Source organism: Sinohyriopsis cumingii, chromosome 3 (assembly GCF_028554795.1).
Source record: "Sinohyriopsis cumingii isolate HCF-2022 chromosome 3, ASM2855479v2, whole genome shotgun sequence".
NCBI classification, from domain to species: domain Eukaryota; kingdom Metazoa; phylum Mollusca; class Bivalvia; order Unionida; family Unionidae; genus Sinohyriopsis; species Sinohyriopsis cumingii.
The window spans coordinates 93,225,417-93,251,416 of NC_142963.1; the positions used below are offsets into that span (position 1 = coordinate 93,225,417).

Here is a 26,000-nt window from a genome sequence, read left to right on the forward strand (position 1 = left end):
AACAATAGATATCTGACCATTGAGTTAAATGAAGGTGGGATATCTCGCAAAAATGTTAAACTTTTTAATGTTTTCACACGTTTTTAATAACCTCATCCCCTTGGTAGCCTCAGCATAATGGTAGTTGTCTCTGGCTGACCAAAATGTTGTTGTTGTTGTTGTAGGGTTTTAACGCCTGAAAGAACCACCGACCCACGAAAAGCTACTGGCAAGCTTTCTCACATACCCACATTGGCTGAATCCGAGACTTGAACCCATGCAGACAGAGGTGAGATGGTAGTGATCCGTAACAGAGAGCGCTTTAGACCACTCAGCCACTCAGGGCCCCCTGACCAAAATGTAGGCTGATTTATGTATATGTAGCATATAAACAACTATATAGCCATGTACTTCTAGAATAATAAATATCAGAGTGAATTGTTTCGGGAAACATGTTTGTTGACAATAGGATATACAGCAAATGAGGACTACCATTTATATATGTTTTAGTTATGTTTTCTAATGGGATTTGACAGATACACAAATATTCTATCATGATCGAATACTCAAATTCATGGATTTTTTTATATGCATGTCTATTATTTAACACATTGTGGAGTGTACAACACAAATGTAGGCTGTCAATATACAAGTGTATTTCAGACTAGTTGTCTTCATTTAATCAACATTTCCATTATTTTTCTCTGTGTAAATGGATAGTATTGTATCATGAAAATGGCAACACCTTTTGAAAACTGAGAACAAAATACTGAGGTTGGTGATTTTTTGGTGACAACTTTTTAAAGCCAGCGCCATCCCTGATATATCTTTGTTATGAAGACTTACATCTTTGTCTTCAGGTAGACCATTATACCAGCCAACAAAAGTTCTGGCAGGTAGGATGTTTGGTAAATTCTGAAATAAACATGCACATTGGAAGAGTCTGTTAATTGTACATACATTTTGCAACTTTGGTGGCTTACAAAATTATGGAGATCAGTATCTCTCTCTCTTTCTATATATATATATATATATATATATATATATATATATATATATATATATATACACACACACACACACACAAGAAATTTCTATAAATAATGTCAAATTACATTTCACTTTCATTCCCATCATTTACATTCAACATAATATTGTTTCAATCACGTTTAAACTTCTTACTATGTGCTTTTTAGTTCTATTGGTAAAAATATTATCATTATTCATTCTGAATGATTATTTCTTCAATTGATATGGAATTTTCACTGTTGTAGATACTCTTAAATGACATGGCAGCCAATGTCTGCAATGTCAAAGCATTGCATGTGATCCTGACATCACGGTCACAAGGTTGAACAAGCATGTCACAGAATGGCTTGTCTTAGCTTTGTAATGGATCATATAATGTTAGAATAAAATATATTAAATGAGCCAATAAGAAAATAACCAAAAGCTAAACACAGATATTTCATGATGGTGACCATGACCCCATGGTCAAGGGGTAAGTGTGCATGTAACTGAATGAACTGTCTTGGATTCATACTAATTCATACCATGCATCAAGAAAATCCATCAAAGGGTTTAGGAAAATATAAGCATGTGAAAATACTTGAAACAAAACCTTAAAACAAATTTTGCATGGCCTTGACCCCAAGGTCACATGGGTGAGCAAGCATATCACTGAATAAATTATCTTTAGCTTCAAAATGATTCATGCCAATTATAATGAAAATCTATCAAGTGGTTTCGGAAATGTATGCAAATTAAAAACTTTAACCAAATTTTAACTGTTGACTTGTAAATTCGTACCTCACCAGGGATACCCAACAACTTGTCAGCTGCAGCACCATAAGCCTGGAAGTAAAAGCATGAGTACTGTAAATTGCTCATTATATGCTCCACTGTGTTGATAGTAGGGCATGATTGATTATGAAGAATACTGACCAACAAGTCAATGACCTGGGCCATTGGTCCAGGTATGTGGTCTTGAACAAAACAGTCTAAACTGGTCTCAAACTAAATTTTGTGTGCAGGAACCACTATTTTCTTATTAGATTTACCATGACCTTTGGAACCCAAATCTACAGGTTTCTCTTTTACCCTAAATGCAAGTCATCTGCATAAAAAATTATTTTTAATAAAAAATTATTTTACATAACCCCATATTTCTTTTAGTCAAAATGATACTATCCTTAGACCTTTTGATGCCAAAAATAAATAGGCCTCTTCCATACTCTAAGTGCAAGCACTCTGAAAATATTGGTCAAGGTAACTGAAGTTATGACAAAAAAAATATTATTTCTTTCAGTCAGTAATCTCGAATATGACACTAAAATCAAAAAGGCTTCAATGTGTATGGCATCACACACTTTGGCTATAACACATGGCTGAGAAATGAAACATTTGAGCAGAAACTACTTTTTCATTTTTCCATCCTTGATCTTGGGACCAAAAAATCAATACTGTATTTTGGTGTTTAAAATGTGCACTTTTTACACATATTTATCTTATTTTCAGGAAGGGGTATGCATATTACTGAAGAACCAAAAAATAGCACACATCACAGGCACATTATATGGCAGAACTAAGTTTTTCACCCCTATCTGGTTGGAAATCAAAGTGCAAATTAAACACTCGTAAATATCATAGTCCAAAATCCAAGTAAAAGCCATCCACAAAGTTTGGGTCCAGGTCTATTGTGCAGAAATCATTTTTCTTATGACAGTTCACCCTTTAATCCCAAAGTCAACAGGATTCTTTCTTACCCTTGTGCAAGCCATTCACAAAGTCTGGTTCATTTACGAGAATTCAACCTCTGACTATTTGACTCAAAAGCTGATAGGCTTCTTCCTATGCCAAGTACAAAGTTTGGTCTAGGTCTGTAATGTAGAACCTATGGTGTTCTGCAGAAACCACTGGCTTCTTTCTGTCACAATGACTTTAACCTCTGACCTCTTCACTCCAAAACCAACAGGTTTCTTCCTTGCCCAAAGTGAACACAAATTTGGTGATGAACTCAAGTTATTGTGCAGGAAAGAAATGGTGAAGAAACTGACGGACAATATCAAAACTTAATACAATGACTTATGGTGGTCATATAAAAATGCAAAATGATGTTGCATATAACTAGAAAGTTTTTGATTTCATGCTTAGTAAAGCCTGCCATTACAAACTTATTGATTCAGGGATTGAAACAATTTTTTACTTGCTACTCTTCCCGTCGGACAAGAGACCATAATATGACTCAACATTTGGGAAATCACCTGTCTTTACCATCTCACCACTTATTAGCAGAACTGGATGAACAGATATTTCACACCATGCAGTATATGTAATTGATAAGTAACTGTCATTGAAAATGTGAATAGTTTAACATATACGAAAAATTTAATTAAGTGAAAACTGTCAAATTTAGATCAATTTAAAAATAAAATATTTTTGATAGGTCAAAGGATTTTCATAAAAGGCATGACATTTTTATTTTACACTTAATAACTTTAGATTAAATAGCAATGTCAAAATACTGAATCAATATGGTACCAGATAAATTATGATGATTGGTACAAGCTGTAAGATTAGTTGTTAGAGTTATACTACTATTACAACTAATAATAATAATACTTATAAAAGGATCAACCGTGGAGTACTAACCAACAATATGTCAACTCACCAACACAACAGCAGAGTAAATCTTTAGTAATTCGGTGACTGTAATGTCCTTGCCCACTTGAATATTCCCAAGAAAAGAACACCTATCATTGTTGGCTGTCTGAGTAAATGTATTAATCACATTCTGTGAATAGAAGTAATTAAATCAAGTGTAAGAATTCATTTGACATAGAGAAACCAATTTCTGATTTAAAATATGTTCCTTCAATAAATATGTAATCATAATGCATTAAAATACTTGTACAATCTTGCAAATCCAGCATTTCTGGGTAAAAATAAATAAATTAATTAATTTAAGCCAATTTATGATATGAAATATGTTCCTTCAATAAATATGTAATTATAATGTGTACTTGCACTTGCCAGCAATCCCAGGCAAAAATAACAAAAAATAAATTAACCATGTCTTGTGTTTTGTTTGAACAACAAAAAGCTTCAACACTGTCTGATTCCCCAAGCAGAAGTCAGAAAAAAGTGGTCTCCTCTTGGATAGAAGCAATGATGTCCAATCATTCATTAGTTACTTCTGGAGTGAATATGCATACTCATCCAAGCATGTAACTTCAGGAAGTGTATGGAAGTGCTTATATTATGATCAGCTAAGTGTATATAAATTATTTACTTCTTCAGGAACATAAAATGATTATTATATATTAGGAGAATAGGTAAGAAGTGAAGAGAGTCTCGTCCATATACCCTGAAGATGTCCCTGGCAACAGTTTCCTGACATCTGTGTAAAAGGATTGACATGAATGGATGCTTGGATTAAATGACAACATAACACAATGTGATGAAAGATGAAGTTTATGAAATGAATTAATACAAATATGTATACACTCTACAAATACAGTGTGATTCTTTCATGCTCTAAGCATACGACTCATTCAATTACTTTACACAAAACATTCACAAATGGGAAAACAAAAATATGATTCACATATTTTCATGTAAAGAAAGTAAGATTCATATAATCTCATGTAATGAAAGTAAGATTCATATAATCTCATGTAACGAAGGCAAGATTCATATAATCTCATGTAGTGAAAGATTCATATATTCTCATGTAATGAAGGTAAGATTCATATAATCTCATGTAATGAAAGAAAGATTCATATAATCTCATGTAATGAAGGCAAGATTCATATAATCTCATGTAATGAAGGCAAGATTCATATAATCTCATATAGTGAAAGTAAGATTCATATAATCTCATGTAATGAAGGCAAGATTCATATAATCTCATGTAATGAAGGCAAGATTCATATAATCTCATATAGTGAAAGTAAGATTCATATAATCTCATGTAATGAAAGTAAGATTCATATAATCTCATGTAATGAAGGTAAGATTCATATAATCTCATGTAGTGAAAGTAAGATTCATATAATCTCATGTAATGAAGGTAAGATTCATATAATCTCATGTAATGAAAGTAAGATTCATATAATCTCATATAATGAAAGTAAGATTCATATAATCTCATGTAATGAAAGTCAGATTCATATAATCTCATGTAATGAAAGTAAGATTCATATAATTTCATGTAATGAAAGTTAGATTCATATAATCTCATGTAATGAAGGTAAGATTCATGACATCTCATGTAATGAAAGTAAGATTCATATAATCTCATGTAATGAAAATAAGATTCAGATAATCTCACGTAATGAAAGTAACTCAACTGTACTAAATTGAAACACACCATATGTTCCATGTACTCAGCTGAAACAACATAAACAATTGAAACAAACATATGACTTGTGACTCACAGTCATTTGTACAGTTCGTAGATTCATAACATGAATCATATAAATACTTGTAAAAACTTGCTAACTAAACATTTTGACCTGGTCCACGTGTCCATTGTCAAACCACACAGTTCTCCTGAATTCTTGTGTTGGCCCACCACTTATATTGGCCACACCCACCCTTCATGGATCCACCATGCGCACAAGTTTACAAATCAGCAGTTCCATCCTTGTATGGTCTTGATGGTCACACCTGCTTCCATCCCTATACAGACATACAGACGGCCTGATATACCTGCACACACATATGCACAGCTAAAATAAAACCAAACTGGTCATAATAACAGGTACGGAATTAAAATCTATAGATACATGATACTAAATTAAACTCTTAATAGCAACCTGTAACAATTTAAAAGTTCACAATGTTTCAAATCCACATAGTGGTAAAGGCAACATTTCATGCTGCAACATTAAAAACTGAATATGCTTTGCATATCAAATAAAATAAAAATGTAACACTTATCCCTATGGCTGTAGAACAAAAATGGAGAACATGCACTCATTGACAAGATCCAAAAGACCAGTATGTTAATTAGAGAAGAACTTGCCTTAAATCTACAAGAGAATGAGTATTAGTACGGGTAAAATATCCATGCATACCATGCTTTTTGTGTCTCTTGCTGCAAGCGATCTACGATGAGATACATGCTAGTTCAGTTGCTTAACTAGAAAAACAATTATCCACTTTCTTGAGGAAGACGGACACAGATCACTGAGGTTCTGAACTCCATGCCCCAAGTGGATTAAGTCTTAAAATGAGATAGGATCAGTTTTGTTCTTGTTTGCAAAGAATCCAAGGTGAAGCTGAAGTGAAACAAGGGATTTCAAAACCTCATACATTAAAAAACAAAGTGGTACTTTTGTTATCCTGTAGTTTGATGGCATGTTGTTCTGAATTGTGACATGATTCTGTCCATGATTTTTTTGAAACCCAGCAACTTATATTTTGACTGAATGAAGTGTCCTGAACTGGTGCATGATGCTCCCCATTTCACCAAGAATTTTCCAATGAGCTAACAGCCAATTTTTGTGTCCAATCAGAACCATTGTGCCTGAATAACTTGATTGAGAGTGCTTAAATCTATAACTGGATGGTGCTTGCCACTAGTTTTTGGAACCACAAAGGTTGTCCTTCATTTGGGCACAGCCCCATTGTTTTCACACTTTGGGAGGCACTTAATAAACGGGCTCCAAGAAAATCAAGTTTTAGACCAATAAGGCTGACACCTGTGTCAGGAAAAGTAATGCACAACCATAAAACATTTATTTTCTATCTGGTCTAACATTTAATATTTACATATTTTGCACTATTTCAATCTCAAACAATGAAAATCTAAATTTACAAAGTTACTGGCAACAATATAACTTGAATTAGTCAGCTTCAATCATTTATTCCTAAATTTAAAATGATCAGTTTTGCAATATAAACCTTGCATTCATAAATTATAATTTCAAGCCACATCCATTGCCAGTTAAAAATGAATTTCTTCAAAAGTCTTTTGTCCTTTTTCATTTTGTGGCTTGCAAGGGGTATCTCAAAGAAAATTCCTTGTACCGAGATCCTTCTATTTTGACAATCACAGGACTTACCTGCATTCAGATGACTGAATCTCATTCACAGTCCCCAGTTTGAGATGGAATAATGACAGATATAGCTGCTAGCTTAAGAATTTGCTGATTTAAGTTTCCTTTAGCCATATGATAGGCTACATCCATAGCATTTGCAAAGAATCAGACTTTCTAATGATGGCATTAGTTTTCAAATTTTCACTTTTTTTACTCAGTTCTAAGTCATCACTGCTTGTTGATGCAATGGTAATTCAACATGTCTAACATAAAAATGTGAAAATTATTATTTCCTCATGTCATACTAGTATTATTCCCAGTGTTAACGCACCACTTGCAAAAAATGTCTCTTTTGTCATTTGTTAAGCGCATTGATTTATTTTGCCTTCAATCCTTTTGGAAAGCGTATATCCATTTCTTGTTGGGACTTGACTCAAAAAGGAGTTTTATTGCTGTTTCTTGCGGGACTCTGAGTAGCTGTGTTGAGCATCTTCACTGTTTTCCTTCTTGTTGACCAGAGTCAAAGGGGCTTGGTTGAACATTTTGTGTGTCTGCTAGTTCTGAAGCATATACAGATAAATTAGAGCATTTTTCTTTTCTTTGTAAAAAATCTAACAACGTTTTATTTGTGGCCATAGTTTGTCACATGACTAGATACAATTACAGAGTACACTCCCTTTGAAAACTAAGCTCCATTTTGAACAATCATTCTTGGTGCCAATTTTTTACCATGTTTCAATACAGCTGGTTTGATTGTTACAATTTCTAGGTAGAACCAATAGTTAGCATGTGTTTGTTGCGAAACAGTTGTCAAGTTGTTGATAGAAAGTATCACGAAAAGAGCATCTTTACATCCTATATTCAACAAAAGTATAGCTGATATAGACATCACTGTCGGGTCATTCTCATTTTTTTTCATTTTGTTTTTTAAATGTGCACAGTCAAAACTGGAAACTGCATTCATCAACTTTTTTCATAATATCCAGTGCAAGGCAAATATGATTTTGAGTCATACTAAAACTTTAAGCAGGAATACCACAATCCTGCAGCCTAGATGCATCTCTGGAACCAGGAAAAATCCTAGTGAGCTTATGATCAATATCATGCTTGCTTTCTATAAATATTTATTTCTAGCTACAGATGGTCAACGTCATAGAATTCTCTTGAGAAACCTGAAGCAAAGGGAATCCTTTTGATGAGATGGTTACTGAACGTGATCTGGAAGCCCTATGAGATTACTTGCATGGCCCACGGGTCATCAGGACAGAATCTCTCCCATTTCTTAGCAAAGTGCTAAAGTCTTGCCATGCTGGCATGTTGAAAAAGGGTCATACTGGCATGATGTCATTTTCTGTAGAAAATTTTAATTGGGATAGAAGCTGGGTTGAAACTGATTCTTATCTCCCCATCTCTTGTCATCAGTGACCCTTGGAAACTGGTCTTAGTTACGAGAAAGAACTTGAGGAGGATTTCCCTACTTGCCATGCCCTGGGGTCTCTTTTTCTCTGATCTCTCCATGGAAACAATGGACTGGACCCTGGTTTGTTAGCCTGTCATAGGCAAATGATCAAAACTGTGCGAATGCTGGACTGGATATGGGAGGGTTTGAATTACAAGGTTGTGGAATCTGATGTATTTCTAATGATTGGGTGATGTATATGAAGAGGAAAAATGAGATAAACTGGGTATAAAATGTTTACACATATATTTCTAAAACTGAGAATTCTATATCATTTTTACATTTTAATTTTTGGCATTGTGTTTCATTTACAATGTGATTTATGTCTAACGTTTGTCCTCTGGGGAATATAAATACATTCTAACCTTTAAAAAATGTTGTTTTTTGAATAATAATAATAATAATAATAATATATTTAAAAAAAACACAAACAGGAGTGAGCTAGTAAAACTTTTTGTCTAATATATTTCATGGTTTGGATAAAATCCCAAGTAATTTATTTCCTGCCTGTGTGCTCATACCTGTCTCATAAATCAGATATTTAATTTAGCATCTTCATGGAAATGACATCATCTGAAAGGTCTCTTATGTTATTATAAAAAGAAAACATGGACATTTGGCTTCAATCCCTGTGCAATGGTGTGGATCATCAAATAATCAGAAGCACACTGAAAGATTTTGGACATTCATCTAGCTGATCACTACTTTACATCATATGCAACCCATTTCAATCACTATTTATGAATTTTTCAGTATAAACTCAAAATTAGTAGTAGTTCATATGAGGATCATTGTTAAAATAGAAACTATTGATTTTATAAAGCATGCTACGCTAATCAACATGAGTGACTGTCTTGACTCTGATGATAAATCCAATGTTTACCTTGACTTCTGGATGGTCAGGTGCCACACCATATCGGACAAGTCCAAACGGTACAGGTAACTTTTCAAAAATATCAACTCTTAGAGATGGATGACCCTGTTAATGGAAAATTGAACTAGTCATGGTGAAATCAAAAGAAGCTCTATTGATAGTTCACCTGTATCACAAACTTTCATAAGTACCTCTCTTACAACCACTACCTGCCATTTTATGGGTCATCCTTTGATAACATATCAAAGGCATAAATTGATTCTGTGATAATTTATTTCTACAAGCCTATGCATCTTTCAAAAAGAGGACAGAAAAAACAACACTATTATGGTTAAAAGCATGCAACCAAAATCCAGAAACCTATACAAGACATACTTTATTTTGTTGGTATAGTACAACAAATTAGCACCAACAATAAAAATTTTAAGGCAGGATGCCCAAAAGTTGGAAGGCAGCTTACTCTTTTTAAAAATAAATCTGAATGGAACCAAAAATAAATTGGAGAATTAATTTTAAATGCTTATAAAATCATTACATTTAATTTAGATTTGATTTTAATTTAGATTCAAATATTTACAGCTAAATGTAAGGAACATTTCGGATATTTCTGTTTGATTCAATACACTTAATATCCGAATGACGAGGCTGTGTTGATCCAACTGTAACAAGATTTCAATTGTTAAGAATTCCCATTAATTCACTGGTTAACAGTTGTTGTGGACTTTATAGTTGTCATTAACTATGAATCTGATGACCCAAAGAAGAATGATCTAACAACACACAATTAAATCCTTATAAAGACCACCCTTCCAAATTGCAGAAAGATGCTTCACTAAGGCAGTCTTTACATGTATGTATGTGTGTGTGTGTGTGTGTGTGTGTATATGCAACATACAGTTAAATCTGCATAAAGACAAGCCTTCTGATTTGCAGAAAGATGCTTCAACATGGCCTGTTCGTGCCTAACCATCCCCAGTCAGTTACTGCCAATAAATCTGAATGTACCACCTAATTTGTTCTTCACTAATATTTCATTCGGCTGCCTCACTAACTGCCATCCACAAGACTAATCAATGCAGATATGATCTTTAAGTAATGCTTACAGACCTTCAATATCAGCATTATTTTTAAGTCATTTAGTGACATGAATTATCAACTGCCTCCAATAAAGTTGATTCATGATTATCTGAACTTAGTTCCTACTCAATTAATAGCGCATGGCACAGTTCTTACTGTCATTCACTTAGTCAACTGCCTTAAGACCATTCATTATAATTGCCAGTGCAATTTAATTCTAACAACATGAATGCAATTAAAATAAATCAAATGGAAGTTTTGGTAAAACCTTTGTTTTATAACTGTCTAAATAAGTGAGAAGCTTAATTTAATTAAAATTCATTTTATTGATCTTTACATCACAATGATCAGCTGGTTAAATTTAGCTATATCTATCTATCAGATGAATCTTGATAACCTGCAACCCTGAATCACATATACACTTTGCAGGATCGCCCAGACCTGCAACCCTGAATCACATATACACTTTGCAGGATTGCCCAGACCTGCAACCCCGAATCACATATACACTTTGCAGGATTGCCCAGACCTGCAATCCTGAATCACATATACACTTTGCAGGATTGTCCAGACCTGCAACCCTGAATCACATATACACTTTGCAGGATTGCTCAGACCTGCAACCCTGAATCACATATACACTTTGCAGGATTGCCCAGACCTGCAACCCTGAATCACAAATACACTTTGCAGGATTGCCCAGACCTGCAACCCTGAATCACATATACACTTTGCAGGATTGCCCTGACCTGCAATCCTGAATCACATATACACTTTGCAGGATTGCCCAGACCTGCAATCCTGAATCACATATACACTTTGCAGAATTGGCCAGACAACAGTAGCAATAACAGGGTAGAGACCAATATGGAAGGACAAAACCATTGCTCTTAGTTTCAAATTAAAACTGATGCGATCTACTGTCATATCCATTTTTCTGTATGCTTTTGAAACATGGACATTCACATCAGATCAACAAAAAGGACCCAACCTTCCAAATGAGATGCTAGAACAAGATCTTGGGCATCTCACACACTGAACATGAAACCAACAAAATGTTCCACAGCAAGATCCAATGAACCATAGGACCCAACACAGACCTCAGGACCACTGTGAAAAAATGCAAACCTACATGGTACCGTCATATCTCAAGATCATCTGGACTGGCAAAAACAATCTTGCAAGGCACAGAGAGCGGGTGCAGAAGAAAAGGCAGACAGAAAAGGAGGTGGGAAAACAACGTTAAAGAGTGGACAGGCATGGGGTATGGAGATTCCCAAAAGGCAGTAGAAAACACAGAAAGATGGAGAGAATTGGTTGTGAAGTTGTGCCCCAACAACCTCTTGGGTTACAAGATTGATATATATATACACACACACAGACTGTAGACCAAAAATATCAGCAAGCTTGTAAAAAACCCGTCAAATGTAGCAACAGAACTAATTTTCACTAAAATTTCATTGATATTAAAATCCTGTGATAATATGATCATAATCCATAATGTTATAAGATGGCAATTCTGACATAGCGGTTAGATACCATCATTTTATGAGCACCATGCTATGCTAGATGGGCCTGTGATGTTATTCATAAGAAATACTGTAATTAATGTTTATATAATTTTATTTGAACATCTCCTAGTACTGGTAGCAATTGCATTTTGCATCTGAAGTTAGATAACTCCAATGTGCTGGAATTGTAGCAATCATGATTCATTTGTTTGTTAACATAGCATGGGAATACACATTGTTTTAATTTAAAAAGCATAAAGCTATTACAATCCCCCAATTTTCTTTGCACACTGGTAATTTGATAACATTTTTAATGCAAATATGCTGAAACTAAAGATTCACTAAAATTTTATGATTTACAGCATACACATGGCACCTAGAACCTGATTAAAAAATTATCTCCAACACTGAGATCTGATATACACCATTAAAAGGTAATTTTCTGAGACAAAAGAATTTAAAACTGAACTTATTCACACCAGCATAAATGTTAAGCATTTAAAACTGTGTATTGGAAAATTAAGAAAAACCTTTTCAACTAAAGGTCATTTACATTCAGAAACATGAACAATTTACTTTGGTTATAAAAAGTCAACCAAAAAGGACCTCAAGTGTAATCATGTTGATTGTACCTATAGAATTAACCTTAATGCCTGTTCTACATATTAGGATGCTTGAGCAATTTCAGCTGTAGTTGCTTCTGAGGTAGTGTATCTATGTTTTAAGATTATCTTCCTACACATGAATTACTTTAAGCAGCTGCTGAGCTGTGTAAAATCCAGCAGGCCCACTGCCGACAATGCAGATATGAGGAATTCCATCTCTGTGCATGCTACTGCTTTGACTCTGACTCTTGTTTCCCAGCTGCCTTAGCACCTTGCGGAGAAAATGTGGATAGTGTTGCATCCTCAACCAACTCTGTACACCAAGATTCATGATCTGAAGGAGAAAACGTAGAACCTTATTTATCACCTGTTACACAAAATATCATTGACCATAATCATACTAAAGGACAGGCATATCAGTATATAAACCATAAACCTTAAATATGTGATCTTCAAAATTTTAACATAATGCTTTAACACTGAACCAAGCTTTCTGCTTATACAGGCAAAACAAGCAAGTTTTGCTGCAAAGTCGCAGTGGAATTTCAAACTTGATAACTAATACTTTCAGGATAAGGTCACCATATATCCTCTTTTACCTGAACATGTCCTTTTCTGTCTTTATATCCTCAGCCAGTCTGGTTTTTTTAAATACTTAAAAATGTCCAGGATTTTGCCCTGCTATTCTTTATCAAACACTGCTGATTTACAAAGAAGTGTGCATGAGCTCATCAGGATTAAAGGACTGATGAAGGACTAGGTAAAGGAGAGGATGACATGTAGTATAAATGTCACAGTGTATTATATATGTATGTATGTATATAAATACATAAAATCACAGTGGAAACTGTCTTAAAAGACTACTCGTTCTACCAGAACATAATGGTCTCTCAAGACAGGTGGTCCCTCATAGCAGGTCTTAATACTATATAATCAATAAATCTGTACATGGAGAACCTGGTCTTTCAAGACAGGTGATCTCAAGACAGGTATTACTCTATATATATATATCAACTGAAAGTGACAAGTGCTAAAAAAGCACTCCTATTTAAAGCTTGCAGACCCAACTGCATGAGGTAGGACAAAAAAATCAGCTTTGTTCAAGAACACATATAGTGGAACACAATGAAAAGACTGCACCGGTGCCTGAAACATAAACAATTTTGGTGCCAAAAAACATTGATGATTTGGAGTTTGTAACAGTGATAGTAGATATTCCAATCATGAATATATATATGATGGGTGTATTTTTGGATTTTACTTCCAAACTCCTCCCAGAAATCAAGATTTATATAGTACACAAATGATTTGTAGATAAATTGTAAGAAATGATATGAGACTAAATGGAAAAAGCCAAGAATGAGGAGGGGTGCTTAAAAAAAAATCCCGATCCTATTGCTGCAACACTCACACCAAATCATTTTTCAGTATTTACCATTTACATCTATTTACAAAAAAAACAAGACATTTTTTTATTAACATGGGAATGGAGAGTGGTTTTAATCACCAGCTGTACTAGTAACTTGAAGTATTTCAACTTCTTGACATGGTGGTGGATCCAAGAATGAGAAGGATTCTGTTTGGAGAAAATAAATAAATAAATAAATAATACAAAAATGAAAGTGTAAATCATAAAAAAAGAACTCTCCTAACAGTTTTTTTAATAAAAGAAATATGAAAATGAACCAAAATTTATTGAACTGAGTAACTTGATAGCATAACGAAGCATTGACCTGTAAATACTTAGATTTTTATGGAGTCCTGCCTCCAGCCTTTTCTCCACTCTGTGGCATAGTTGCTAAGAAAGAGGTTCTAAAAAATCAACAAAATTTGTGAAGTTCACCTTTTCTCAGTAACACTGAATCAGGTGGGTGAATAATGCACAAAGAAGTTCTTTTATTAAATGGAGTTAATAGAGGTTTTTATACGAAAAGTGGAATTATATTTCAGCTTTTTGTATTACATCTTTGAAATAAACCTTTAATTCAAAATTATTAATCCTAATTTGATTGAATTAGTTATCTTTATTATTTTGAACAGAAATATTTAAAACAGTGATATTTCATCACATTATATATAGATTTTAAGACCTCTTGTGTGAAATGGAAATTACCCATATGCAAATTACTATATCTCTCTTCATTAAATTCTAGAATAGAAAAGCTTTTAAAAAAAAGAATGCATTATTTTTATTTGTGGTAAATTATACATTTTGTATTCAAAATATCCCTAATTGTTAAAAATGTAAATTTCAAATAAGAAATTGAATTCTGGCTTACAAAATGGAATTGTCTGTAATTAGTTCAATTATTCAGCTTACAGTATATACATTTATTAAAAACATAACAAAGTTTCAAATAAATAACAATGAAAACATTTATTTATTTACAATTCATTTTACAAACAGATATTTCCTTTCACAGACATAATTCCACTTTGAATGCTGAAATTCCATTTCGAATATGTCTTCTCTGATGCAGCTATTCTTTGTCTTATGCTCTTCCTTGTGTAAATCATGTGACACACACAAAACATTTACAGGACATTATCATCAATCTCAGCTATTATATATATAACACATTAATACAGTGAGAGTTGGTAGAAAATGACACAGATACACCACCTCTCCGGAGTGTCCTCTTTTTTAAGATTTCAAATAAGGTAATCCTATTTCAGGAGAATAATCAATAACAACAAATCATCACTGTCCCTCATTCATTATTACAAAATAGTCCAATGGACCCTGAGTGGCTGAGTGGTCTAAAGCATTCACCATTACGGATCACTGCCATCTCAATCAGGCTCGGCCAGTGTGGATATGTGAGAGCTATAGCTTTAACTAAACTGTGCATATATAGTGGAATTGTCTGTGACAAGTTAAAAAGATTTTTGTATTCATGATATCATATTCAATGTTAAAGACAATAGCAAAGAATTTCATACTGCACTTACAGTGTCTTGTGAAAATGTTAAGTCAGAAAATAAGCAAGAAAAGAACTCCAAGATGTTTTCAATACTCATCAATTGGGGCCCCGTGTGGCTAAGTGGCCTAAAGTGCTCACCTTTACAGATCACTGCCATCTCACCTCTGTCTGCGTGGGTTTGAGTCTCAGGCTCGGTCAGCGTGGAAACGTGAGACAGCTTGCCAGTAGCTTCTCGTGGGCCAGTGGTTCTTTCCAGGGTTTTCCCAGGTTCTTCCTCCATCATTAATACTGGCCACCATGTATAGCCTATCTTGTGCTGAAAAATGGTGTTAAACCCTACAACAATAATAACAACAAATTAGTCAAAGTCAACGAAAATGTTCCAAAGACAGACCAGCCATTTAATTAATGCAACTGAGGCAGGTTCTTCATTACAAGATAAACTTGCAACTAACATCAGTTTCTTACAGCCAAGGTCTTATCACCGAGACCATGAATGGACAATACTCTGATAGCTCACATACAGTAACAGACCATCCAAGATAAAATTTTAGCTGCACATTTCTTACTGAGAATACTTTTGGGCATCTGATCTCAGCCCTCATTTCCTCCTATTGGGCAAGAGAAATACCAAGGCAGGCATTCAAAATTCCTTATGCATGTTGCCAAGGGCAAGTGAATTTTCACAATGACAAGCAAATATATTGATCAGGAAAGAAGAAATATGTTTAGTAACTTCCCATCTCTGTTATTTTACATAAATATCTACATAAAATACCACAAGATAATTGTATGTGATGTATTCTTATTTAATATGGATGTTATATTTTTTTCAAGGAAATGTTTTACCATTTACTTTTATACTTATAAAAGGAAACCAATTTTTCAAAAGTAAAATATGTTTTTCCAATAATACTTACCCAATCATAATGTTAGAACTACATCTACAATCTCATAAATTCAGCCCTACACACCTAGGAAAAGAAGTTCACCAAATATCCTTGGTTGGTTTTAGCAACAAAAATGCTATAGGTCATCTGCTTGATGAGGCAGCAGTCATACTAGAGTGATCTACCCCGAGATAGAGGAACTGATGCTAAATTCTGCCAAATGCCAGCTATACTCAAGTGGATGCACACACTATGCCAGGGATGTAACTGGGAGAGGGCTGGAAAGGATATGCCCATAATATGATTAGATAAACATCACATGAATTGGCTTAGTTTGGTGTTTTATGGCACATCACATATAGGTTATTTAATTCTGTGGCAATCAGAATAAAGTGTCTTACCCAAGGCTGACAACCCAGACTGATCTGCAGGCAGGATTTGATTAGGTAAATATATCTTACTCAATAAAAAAATATTCTTCTTCAAATACATTACCAAATCATAATATACCTGGAGAATAAGGAGGAAGTTACAACCTCTTAGCTTGAGGCTGGCCCTTTCTCTAGTCTCCTAATATATGTGGAGCAGCTTTAGCTTTGTGTGAAATACAGGCAAGAGTTAACATATGGATGAAATACAGGCACAATTTAGCACATGGGTAATATTTGGAAAACAAATGTTAACTCCAGCAGTTGAGTAACCTACATTGTTGTACCTCTGATATAGGTTACAATAGGTCATACTATGCCCTTTGCAGTGGGAGGTCCCTGAGATTAAAGATAGCTGGTCCCCATCCCATGCCTCAGGTGATGTTAGTCAGAGAGCAGTTGTCGTTTAATGCTATACTAACGGTGACTGCCATAACCTCGTAAACAATGTGCTTAAGAAATTCACCTCATTTAAGGTTATTTCCATACTGGCTGATCAGATGACCCCTCATATCCAGGATTATGGATCCTAATGGAAACATCGTCCCATTCTTCTATGCACAAATGGTAAAATCAAACAAGATCTCCATCTTCTTATCAGTGGTTTCAAAACAAACAGATTATTCCCCATTAGCAGGTTCCCTGTTTTTGGCAATGAAATCAGGGGCCATCATATGAGCCACCATAGCAAAACTGCAGAAGAATCAGACTGACTGATAAGGCATGTGTCTCACTGATTCTGGCTGCCCTAGCTATAGCAAGTAGGAAGCAAGTCTTGTAGGAGAAGTGAGTCATGGAGACTCTGGACAGTTGTCTGAATGATGACTTATTCAACCATATCAGAACCTATAAAGGATTATATTTTAGACAAAGGACCATGTCATTCAATCCGGACAAGTCTTATTTTGCAATAAGGTTGAACAAGTCTTTGTTCTGGATTATATTCTCCTTCCATGATGGTGACACATATTTCTGATGACGGAACAGAAGCCTTTGACTTGTGATGTAAGCTCACTTTTTTCCTCTAGGAGTCACAAGAGAAGTTAACTATCTAATGATGGTACATGTAACAAGGCTATGTAAGGGAGATATGTATTTCTGCTCCTATCAACTGGAGAAAGCTCTCCATTTCCCCTCATATGTTTTCAAACTGGTGGACATACTTCCTCTAGCTGTTGACAACTTGCTAAGACAAATGTTTCTTTCTGGTGCTTGTTTGATATGAGCCAGGCATGTAGGTTCAGCAGCTCTGGGATTGGATGGAAAAACATGCATTCACAGATGAATCAGCAGGGAAAGAAAAGGCAGGATCTTATTATGAATCTCTGCTATTAGATCAAAGAAGTTGTTGAGCCAGACTTTTTCCCATCTAGGAGGCAATTAGGATTAATCAGCATTCTAATTCCCAAGCAATGCACCCTTCATCCAATAAAGTTCTTCTCCTTCTTTTTCTTGTTTTTATTATTATTATTATTATTATTATTATTATTATTATCATTATTAATTATTATTATTATTATTATTGTGTTATGTTTATCTATATTGTGTGCTTAACTTTTGTCCATGATTGAGGATAGAGTTTTAGTGTACCTGATTTTTGTCTTGTTTGAAAGTTATAAATAATTTGTTTACTGATATTGGAATTCAAGGTCTAGCCTTATTTACAAAACTTAGAATGTTCTAGGACAGAACTTTTGACCCATATCCTGATCAATTTATTGTTGCTAGATTTTATGTAAGATTCCAGTAAACAAAATCATTAATTTCTACTTTAAGTTCATTCTATGGAATTATTTACTGTTTTATTCTGATATAATTTGAGAGGAATCATTTATTTAAATTATTCATTCGAATTACAAAGTGCTCTTTGACTTTTTGGACTAATACTATTTTGGAATTATTATGAATTTATTCAAAGACAGTTTTTAATTATATCATTCTGACACATCAAGACTTTTTGTACATCAACCTATTCAAGTCGATTTGTATTTCAGCACATTCAGTACTGGAAATCATTCAGAAAACTATACTTTTGGACTTGTAATAAAACTGTTAGGATCATTTAGGATTTAATTCACAATACTTTAAGTTCCTTTTAAATTTTCATTTGTATTCCAGAAAAATGAATTATCTGTTGAATTTTCCAAACCTTTAGTGGCTGAGTGGTCTAAAGCGCTCTCCATTATGGACCACTGCCATCTCACCTCTGTCTGCATGGGTTCAAGTCTCGGATTCAGCCAATGTGGGTATGTGAGAAAGCTTGCCAGTAGCTTCTCGTGGATCGGTGGTTCTTTCAGGGGTTTTCCCGGGTTCTTCCTCCACCATTAATATTGGCTGCCATGTATAGCCTATCGTGAGCTGAAAAATGGCATTAAACCCTACAACAACAACAACAAAACCTTTTGGTCCTGTTTCTTTCAGATACAAAGTTTAAAACCATAGTGTCGTAACAATAGTATGTGAGAGTTCAATAGTAACCACTCCTCTGGGGTCACATTAACTTCTGGCCACTCAGTCTGGGTTCCCAAATATGTAAAACCTGACAGCCTTGGAGTGTCTTTGGGTGAGGCACTGTCTGACAGAAAAACACTGTTCCCTTGCTTCATGTTTTATTCTATGAAGAACAGTACTCTTCTTGTTCTCTGTTTGTCATCTACTGCTCAGAAACCACAGTGGATGACAACAAACAAGATGGATCATGCCAAGTGTGATGTACCTTTTTTGTTGTTTTAATAAACTTTAAATGTTTGGGTGCATGAGAACATGTACCGGTCATCTGTGCACAAATCCCCAAATATGGCTGCACAAAACTTGTTATGGTGACTCAACTGCATAGTGTTGACATTAATGAAGAACTATATGAAATAATGGAAAATGATATAAAGGAGACACAAACATGGCTGCACTCTTTGTCCATTTTCAGGATATATGCATCATGCAACTTCATACACTTTTATGTGTAAATTTGCAATGATACAAACCCTTTTCTTTAAAACCAAAGTGACCATATTTTACTACAAGATTGCACATGATACTACACTATGTCCACAAAATACTAATACTATAAAACGTGTTTGTGTTTGCTTAACTTCTGGCATGTGGAACCTACAGTTTGTGAGCTTATTGTATCCACTTATTTATATCATTGGGTGTGGCTTTAAAAATCACTTATCTGGTCCAAACTATGAAGGAAGTTGTGCATCTGCTTTAAATTACAAGATACCTCAAGATGACTACAAGATACCTCAAGACGACTATAACATAATAAAAGATGACTACAAGATACCTCAAGATGACTATAACATAACAAAAGATGACTACAAGATACCTCAACATGACTACAACATAACAAAAGATGGGTTCAGGTATACAAAAGATCAAAATCCACAACATGCCAATTTATCGATTAAACACCAAGTTGTCATACAGTATATATCCTAATAATTTAGAAAAATCATAAAAAATAATGCAATCAAAATGGAAAGCTTTAAAGATACATCTATGAATCATTTGGAAATGTTAAAAAATAACAAATGAGAAATGTATGTTGTGAAAGCTGATTAATAATATTCTCATTTTTTCAGCTGTTTTTTTTAAATGTGGTTTGTTAGTATCGCTTGCCTTAGTGGAATTTTAAAAAATGGTGTGGTGGATACTTTCGTTTAAAACTTTGTAACTTGTATGAAATTGCTAAAATACTTTTTCTCCTCTTGCGCTTTTAACTCCCAAACTTTTGTTGCAACTTTATATTTTGTTATATGTTCACAAAACCATTAAATTCCATTTGGAAAAAGAGATTTAAGGTTGATTATTCGAAGTCTAGTTCATCCATTATTTTCTGTATTAAGTCAATCACACTTAGTAGCCAATTATTTACTGGCTCAGTATTGTCATTAGTACAAAGTCCAAGAACAAGTTTATTCTAAAATGGAACTGCAGAATAATTCCCAATTAAACTTTTCAACCTGTGCTCAAAATATGTATAGAATACAGGATGTTTCTGAAAAAAATGTCTAAATCATCGGCTGAACCATAGTCTTCCCATATACTCCAATGCTGTATTATCACTTGTGCTATATTATCACAGTGAATAGGATTTCCCCCAAGGAGTTCTGAACATTCAACATCTTGTGGTTGTTTATCTATAAAAAGCTTTAGCCAGGAAGTGCACAAATCTGACAGAGCAATATCTCCTCAAAAATATATATAAAATTGGTAAGTCCCGACTGAAAAACCCAAAATCTCACTTTTTGTTAAGTGCATGCAATTCCATTTATCCCTAAATACAAAAATCCTACTGAACTTATATTATCTACACCCATCCCAATTATGAACTACCCTCAGTGTGTCATCTGTTGGATGATGCTTATAGTTATAAACATGTAGTAATGTACATATCCTAACAAAGCTGTGCACGGAATTTCATTCCAAAACAGAATAAAACATACCTATAGTTAACAATGAACAAAACATACCTACATAAATAAGAAAGCAATAATACTAAAACTTTTTTCTCTTTTTCAATTCAATTATGTGTGTGTGTGTGTGTTTGTGTGTGTGTGTACAAATATGCATATATTAATTCATGTCTGAAGAAGAGGCAATGCAGTACAGTTCTAGAAATCTAAACTGCATTTAATTTGTGTGCTGGAGTCCACTCTTGAGTCAGTATATCACACAGCTGTGTAATTTGGTGTGCTGGAGTCCACTCTTGAGTCAGTATATCACAAAGCTGTGGAATTTGGTGTGCTGGAGTCCACGCTTGAAGTCACTATATCATACAGCTGTGGAATTTGGTGTGCTGGAGTCCACTGTTGAGATAGGATTAGAGGATGTTGTTGTCGTTGTTTTTTTTTTTTTTCAGCACACGATAGGCTATGCATGGCGGCCAGTATTAATGGTGGAGGAAGAACCCGGGAAGACCCCGGGAAGAACCACTGCCCCTCGGGAAGCTACTGGCAAGCTTTCTCACATACCCACATTAGCCGAATCCTAGACTTGAACCCATGCAGACAGAGGTGAGATGGCAGTGATCCATAACGAAGAGCGCTTTAGACCACTCGGCCACATGGGGCCCCTAGGATTAGAGGAAATGTATCCTTTGATGCCACAAAGAATTTTCAGTCAGAGCATCCATTGGTAAATCATCTAAAGTATTTGACTAAGATCAGTTATGGTTAAAACATTGCAGTAGAATATATATGCTTTTCCTGCGGAAAGAAAAATCAGTGACAGACTTTCTAGCAATTGCTGGTTTTATGGGCATAAGTGGCCAGATTTAAAGCTTGCCAAACCCCCAAAACTGTCTATGCTCGAAGCAAAATGTGCATCAAGGAAAGTATTTAAATTGATATTTTGAGGTTCTGTCAACCATCCTTACAGACAACCATTTAAAAGTCAGCCAGAGAGAATACTCAACATTGACGAAACTGTAATCAACATTTGAGCATTCCCTTCCCAGAACTGTTACGGTAGTAAATATACTCAGACACAAGCAGTGGCTGATCATCATCAAGATCACAGAATGTAATTATCACTGGGCATGGCTATGCCATTATAAACCACATCCTGCCATACCTCGTTTTCCTTGGAAAGAAGTGGAATGATAAACTTTTGGAAGGAGTTCCTCTTGGATTTGTTGGTTAGATGTCTGTTGTTCTAACTCAACCAGGATCTACTACTCAGCCAGATACCTCTGCATATTATGTAGGTGATTCTGATGAGAGTTTTGAGCTTACTTCTGTTTCTGGATGAATATTCAAACTGCTGTACAAGTCACGAGCACCAACCACCTGCACTTAGGGGTAATTGTGTCAATTTTAACATTTGACACCGCTCCAGTGGCCTAGTGGTTAGAGCATCCAACTCAGGTGCAAGAGGTTGTGGGTTCAAACCCCCACCAAGTCATACCAAAGACTTCTTAAAATGGTACTAACAGCTGCCTCCCTAGGTGCTTAGCATTAAGAAGTTATTGTCAGGACTGGTCAGCCAGGTGTCAGGATAATGTGACTGGGTGAGACATCATGCTACATCTCTGTGGCACCAGGTACCCCTGTGCTAGACATCACTATAAACTGCTACACTGCAGACAAGGTAGCACTATCACTGAATTTTTTTAAAAGGTACATTAAAATTCCAAAACACACAGTTTTGACATTATTAAATCTGCACAGTTTGACAACTGCCAACAGTGGACACACTTTCATTTTGTTGTAAAACATCAGTTGTGCACTGGGCCATTGCATGCTTATGCTGGATGAAATGGCGCCCTGGTCGAGCATCACCTTTAGCACTCGTATCGTTGCTTACAATGTAACTGTCAGGCATACATATAACATAAACTAATACTATATATAAGACTGATAGTTAAATTGTAAGCAATGATACAAGCCTCTGTGCTTCTGCAAACCATTTTTTTCAAATGAATTAATAGTTATGAGAATAACTAAATGTAGGTATTTTAATGAAAAAGCTGTACTTTTAAGTAACATACAGAATATAAGAACATGATCTGCAAAATAATGCAAACCCCCTCTTCCCCCAGCTTGATGTCTTTATCGCCCGCCTCTTACGTCGACCCTGGTTCTGAGACAACATAACTCACTGCTCTGCCCATACCGCATTATGATAGATCTTTTTTGTTTAAAATTTGTACCAGTCTTCATGAATTTTAACTTAACTGATATTACCATGTTCATTTAATTATTGGATCCGTTTCTCTCTTTTTGTTTTTTGTTTTTAGTTGGAAATTTCTGCCTGTGGAAGCGTGGACATTCCTTCTTAAAGTGGCATTGTAAATTTATCACGATGTATGCGGCCAAGTACGTCAAATGCATGGATGAACAGCAATATTAATTGTTCTGTATCAATCATGTGTTCATTTTACGTGCCCAATGGACATACTGTTTGTTTTTTTTTTAATATGAAAAGATACAAATAAAACTCATAGAAACCTTATACTCTGTAGCCTAACCATGCACACACACACACACACAGCAATATTCTGTCTCACGCTAAGTACTTGAGTAAAGTAACTTGTTCAAGCATGTATATTTGGTCAACTGGTATCATGTTGTAATATTGTGCGATCCGGAGCAGGTGCAATATACCGTTTGAAGTGGGCTGTTCATAACCCATATAATATTTACTGCAACTTTTTAAATGGATATTTATTTAATCTATAAGTCTGTATTAAAAATTCTAAAACTGTTTATATGAATAGCAAAAGACAGTACCTAAAGCTAGGAAACGAGTTATCCTAAATCTTAACCTACATAAAGCGTACTAGAAACTCCTATTATCCTTTCCGCAACTATGTAAAATAGAGAGGTTAAGTAGGGAATAGTTCCCAGTGTAAAAAGTTAGTCTCGATAACTTTATTTAAAATTGTTTTATTTAAAGTTTGAAAACAAAACTGTTGTTAAAAGTTCATTCTTCTGCTCACTTTTGGTACAGTCACAAAATAATGCGACCCAGATGCTTCTATATTGATAGAAATTTTCGAGTTGTTCGCGACCAAATTACATCCATTAATCCGGAAGTGATAATTTTCTTGCGCCAGTTTTGGGGCACAGTGACGAACACTTTTAGGGACTGCAGAAAGTGAGTTATATGAATATGCTTGTATTTTGAAGTAATATGTATAGCACATAGTTCAGTTATTTTTCAATTTATTTCATATTCAGCCCAGATTTTATTGTAGAACACTCCTTTTCGAAAATATTAAGAGAGATTCATGTGTGGCCTACGGGGTTTAATTGGTTCTGATGACTTCCGCATTTGGATTTGATAAGGCGGTGTGTAGATGCGTTTCTTTGATTATGATTCGTTTACAGTTGTTTGATATTTTGCTACTGTAGCTGATTTAATGGCAATTGTTCGGTTTCACACACACAAAATCGTGAGCAATTGTAAAAATTATTACAATGTCAGTCTCCAGTATCATACTAAAAATCAAAAATTAGTGTCCAGGTTTACCGGTTTTATAGGACCGGCGGACTAACTTGTACAATGCCGTTGCGCTGTTCTGCGCACCTAAGGTTTCCGTTCACCAATATTGAAGCAAGACACATACCGAATTCGACCCATTGACAAAAGTAAAATACTGCAATGCTTACCTTTTGAAAAGAGGTATATTGTCACCAGAATATTTAGTCCTACATGTAAGACCTAGACGCTGATAGTTACGTTTTGGGCGTCAGGGTCTTAACAGCCAAACTCACAGTGCTGTGTAGTGTGTTTTGATGTCGACTGACATTGTAACGACAGTAAAATTTTCAGGAATATCTCACACAACTGGGAACTAAAATAACAGCACTTTTCTACAAAGTAAAGTCATAATGTTTTAGTCAGACTTTACTTACCCAAATATCTTTTCTCTAATAAATTCAAATTCTCACAAAAGAAATGGACCTGTTTTCAAGTTTTGTTGGCCTACATTTCAGTTGACTGGAAAGCAATGAAAGCTGGGAATGCCGAAATCGGGTTAAGTTTAAATATTATTCATTAACGAAATGAATAAAACTATATTATGCCTATTGAAACTGTAAAGCAACTTACTTAAAGATACTTCAGCATACCTCGACTACTGTCGCATTGCAACAAATTCAAATGTATGTCAGTGGAACATGAAAATCTGTCTATTTGCTAGTGTCATATTTTCATTCCGGCAGGATAAAGACAGCACAGTAAGTATATTAATTACACGTACATTAGTGGATGAGTATCGATATATGCAACCAAATGTATGAGATATTCTTGAAACTTTACTACTGGTTCTGATGTCAAGAACATCAGAACAACATAACACTTAAACAAAATCATCGATATGTCCTACATTGTAAGACTACAGAATATTCGGTTCAAAATAATACTAATTTTGGACACAACGGATACCACCCTTTAGTCCTATAATGTAAGACATAGCATATGTTATTTTTGTTTTGGGGCCCCAAGTGGTTTAAAGCGCTCATCGTTCTGGATCACTGCCATCTCACTGCTGTCTGCATTTGTTTGAGTCTCAGGTTCGGCTAATGTTGGTACGTGAGAAAGCTTGCCAGTAGCTTCTCGTGGGTTGGTGGTTCTTGCTTCACCAGTTATACTGGCCGCCATGTATAGCCTATCCTATGCTGAAATGGCGTTAAACCCTACAACAACAACAGCAATAATTTTTGTTTTAGTGCTATGTCGAGTAATTAGGTCAGGTTT

At 34.9% G+C, this 26,000-nt stretch overlaps 2 protein-coding genes across 9 annotated transcripts in view; one reads left to right on the forward strand and one right to left on the reverse strand.

The window, feature by feature from the left end:
- LOC149803294 (NADPH:adrenodoxin oxidoreductase, mitochondrial-like) overlaps positions 1-26,000 on the reverse strand; it is a 74,940-nt gene that overhangs the window by 37,293 nt on the left and 11,647 nt on the right. The window contains exons 1-6 of one of the 8 annotated variants that reach the window (XM_089952983.1): positions 24,029-24,119; positions 12,697-12,885; positions 9,368-9,463; positions 3,650-3,772; positions 1,789-1,833; positions 826-894 (exon numbers count right to left, since the gene is read on the reverse strand). In XM_089952983.1, coding sequence (XP_089809109.1) covers positions 826-894; positions 1,789-1,833; positions 3,650-3,772; positions 9,368-9,463; positions 12,697-12,882 — 519 coding nt within the window. In that variant the 5' untranslated portion in view covers positions 12,883-12,885; positions 24,029-24,119. Of the gene's footprint in view, positions 1-825; positions 895-1,788; positions 1,834-3,649; positions 3,773-4,344; positions 5,579-9,367; positions 9,464-12,696; positions 12,886-14,284; positions 14,310-15,613; positions 15,812-23,286; positions 23,311-23,482; positions 23,712-24,028; positions 24,120-26,000 lie in introns of those variants that run through there. The other 7 variants (XM_089952985.1, XM_089952982.1, XM_089952981.1 and 4 more) reach the window with 7 other exon arrangements.
- Positions 24,310-26,000, forward strand: part of LOC149803295 (rho GDP-dissociation inhibitor 1-like) — a 38,231-nt gene continuing 36,540 nt past the window's right edge. The window contains exon 1 of the mRNA XM_089952990.1: positions 24,310-24,395. The gene's annotated coding sequence lies outside the window, so the exon portion shown is untranslated. The remainder of the gene's footprint in view (positions 24,396-26,000) is intronic.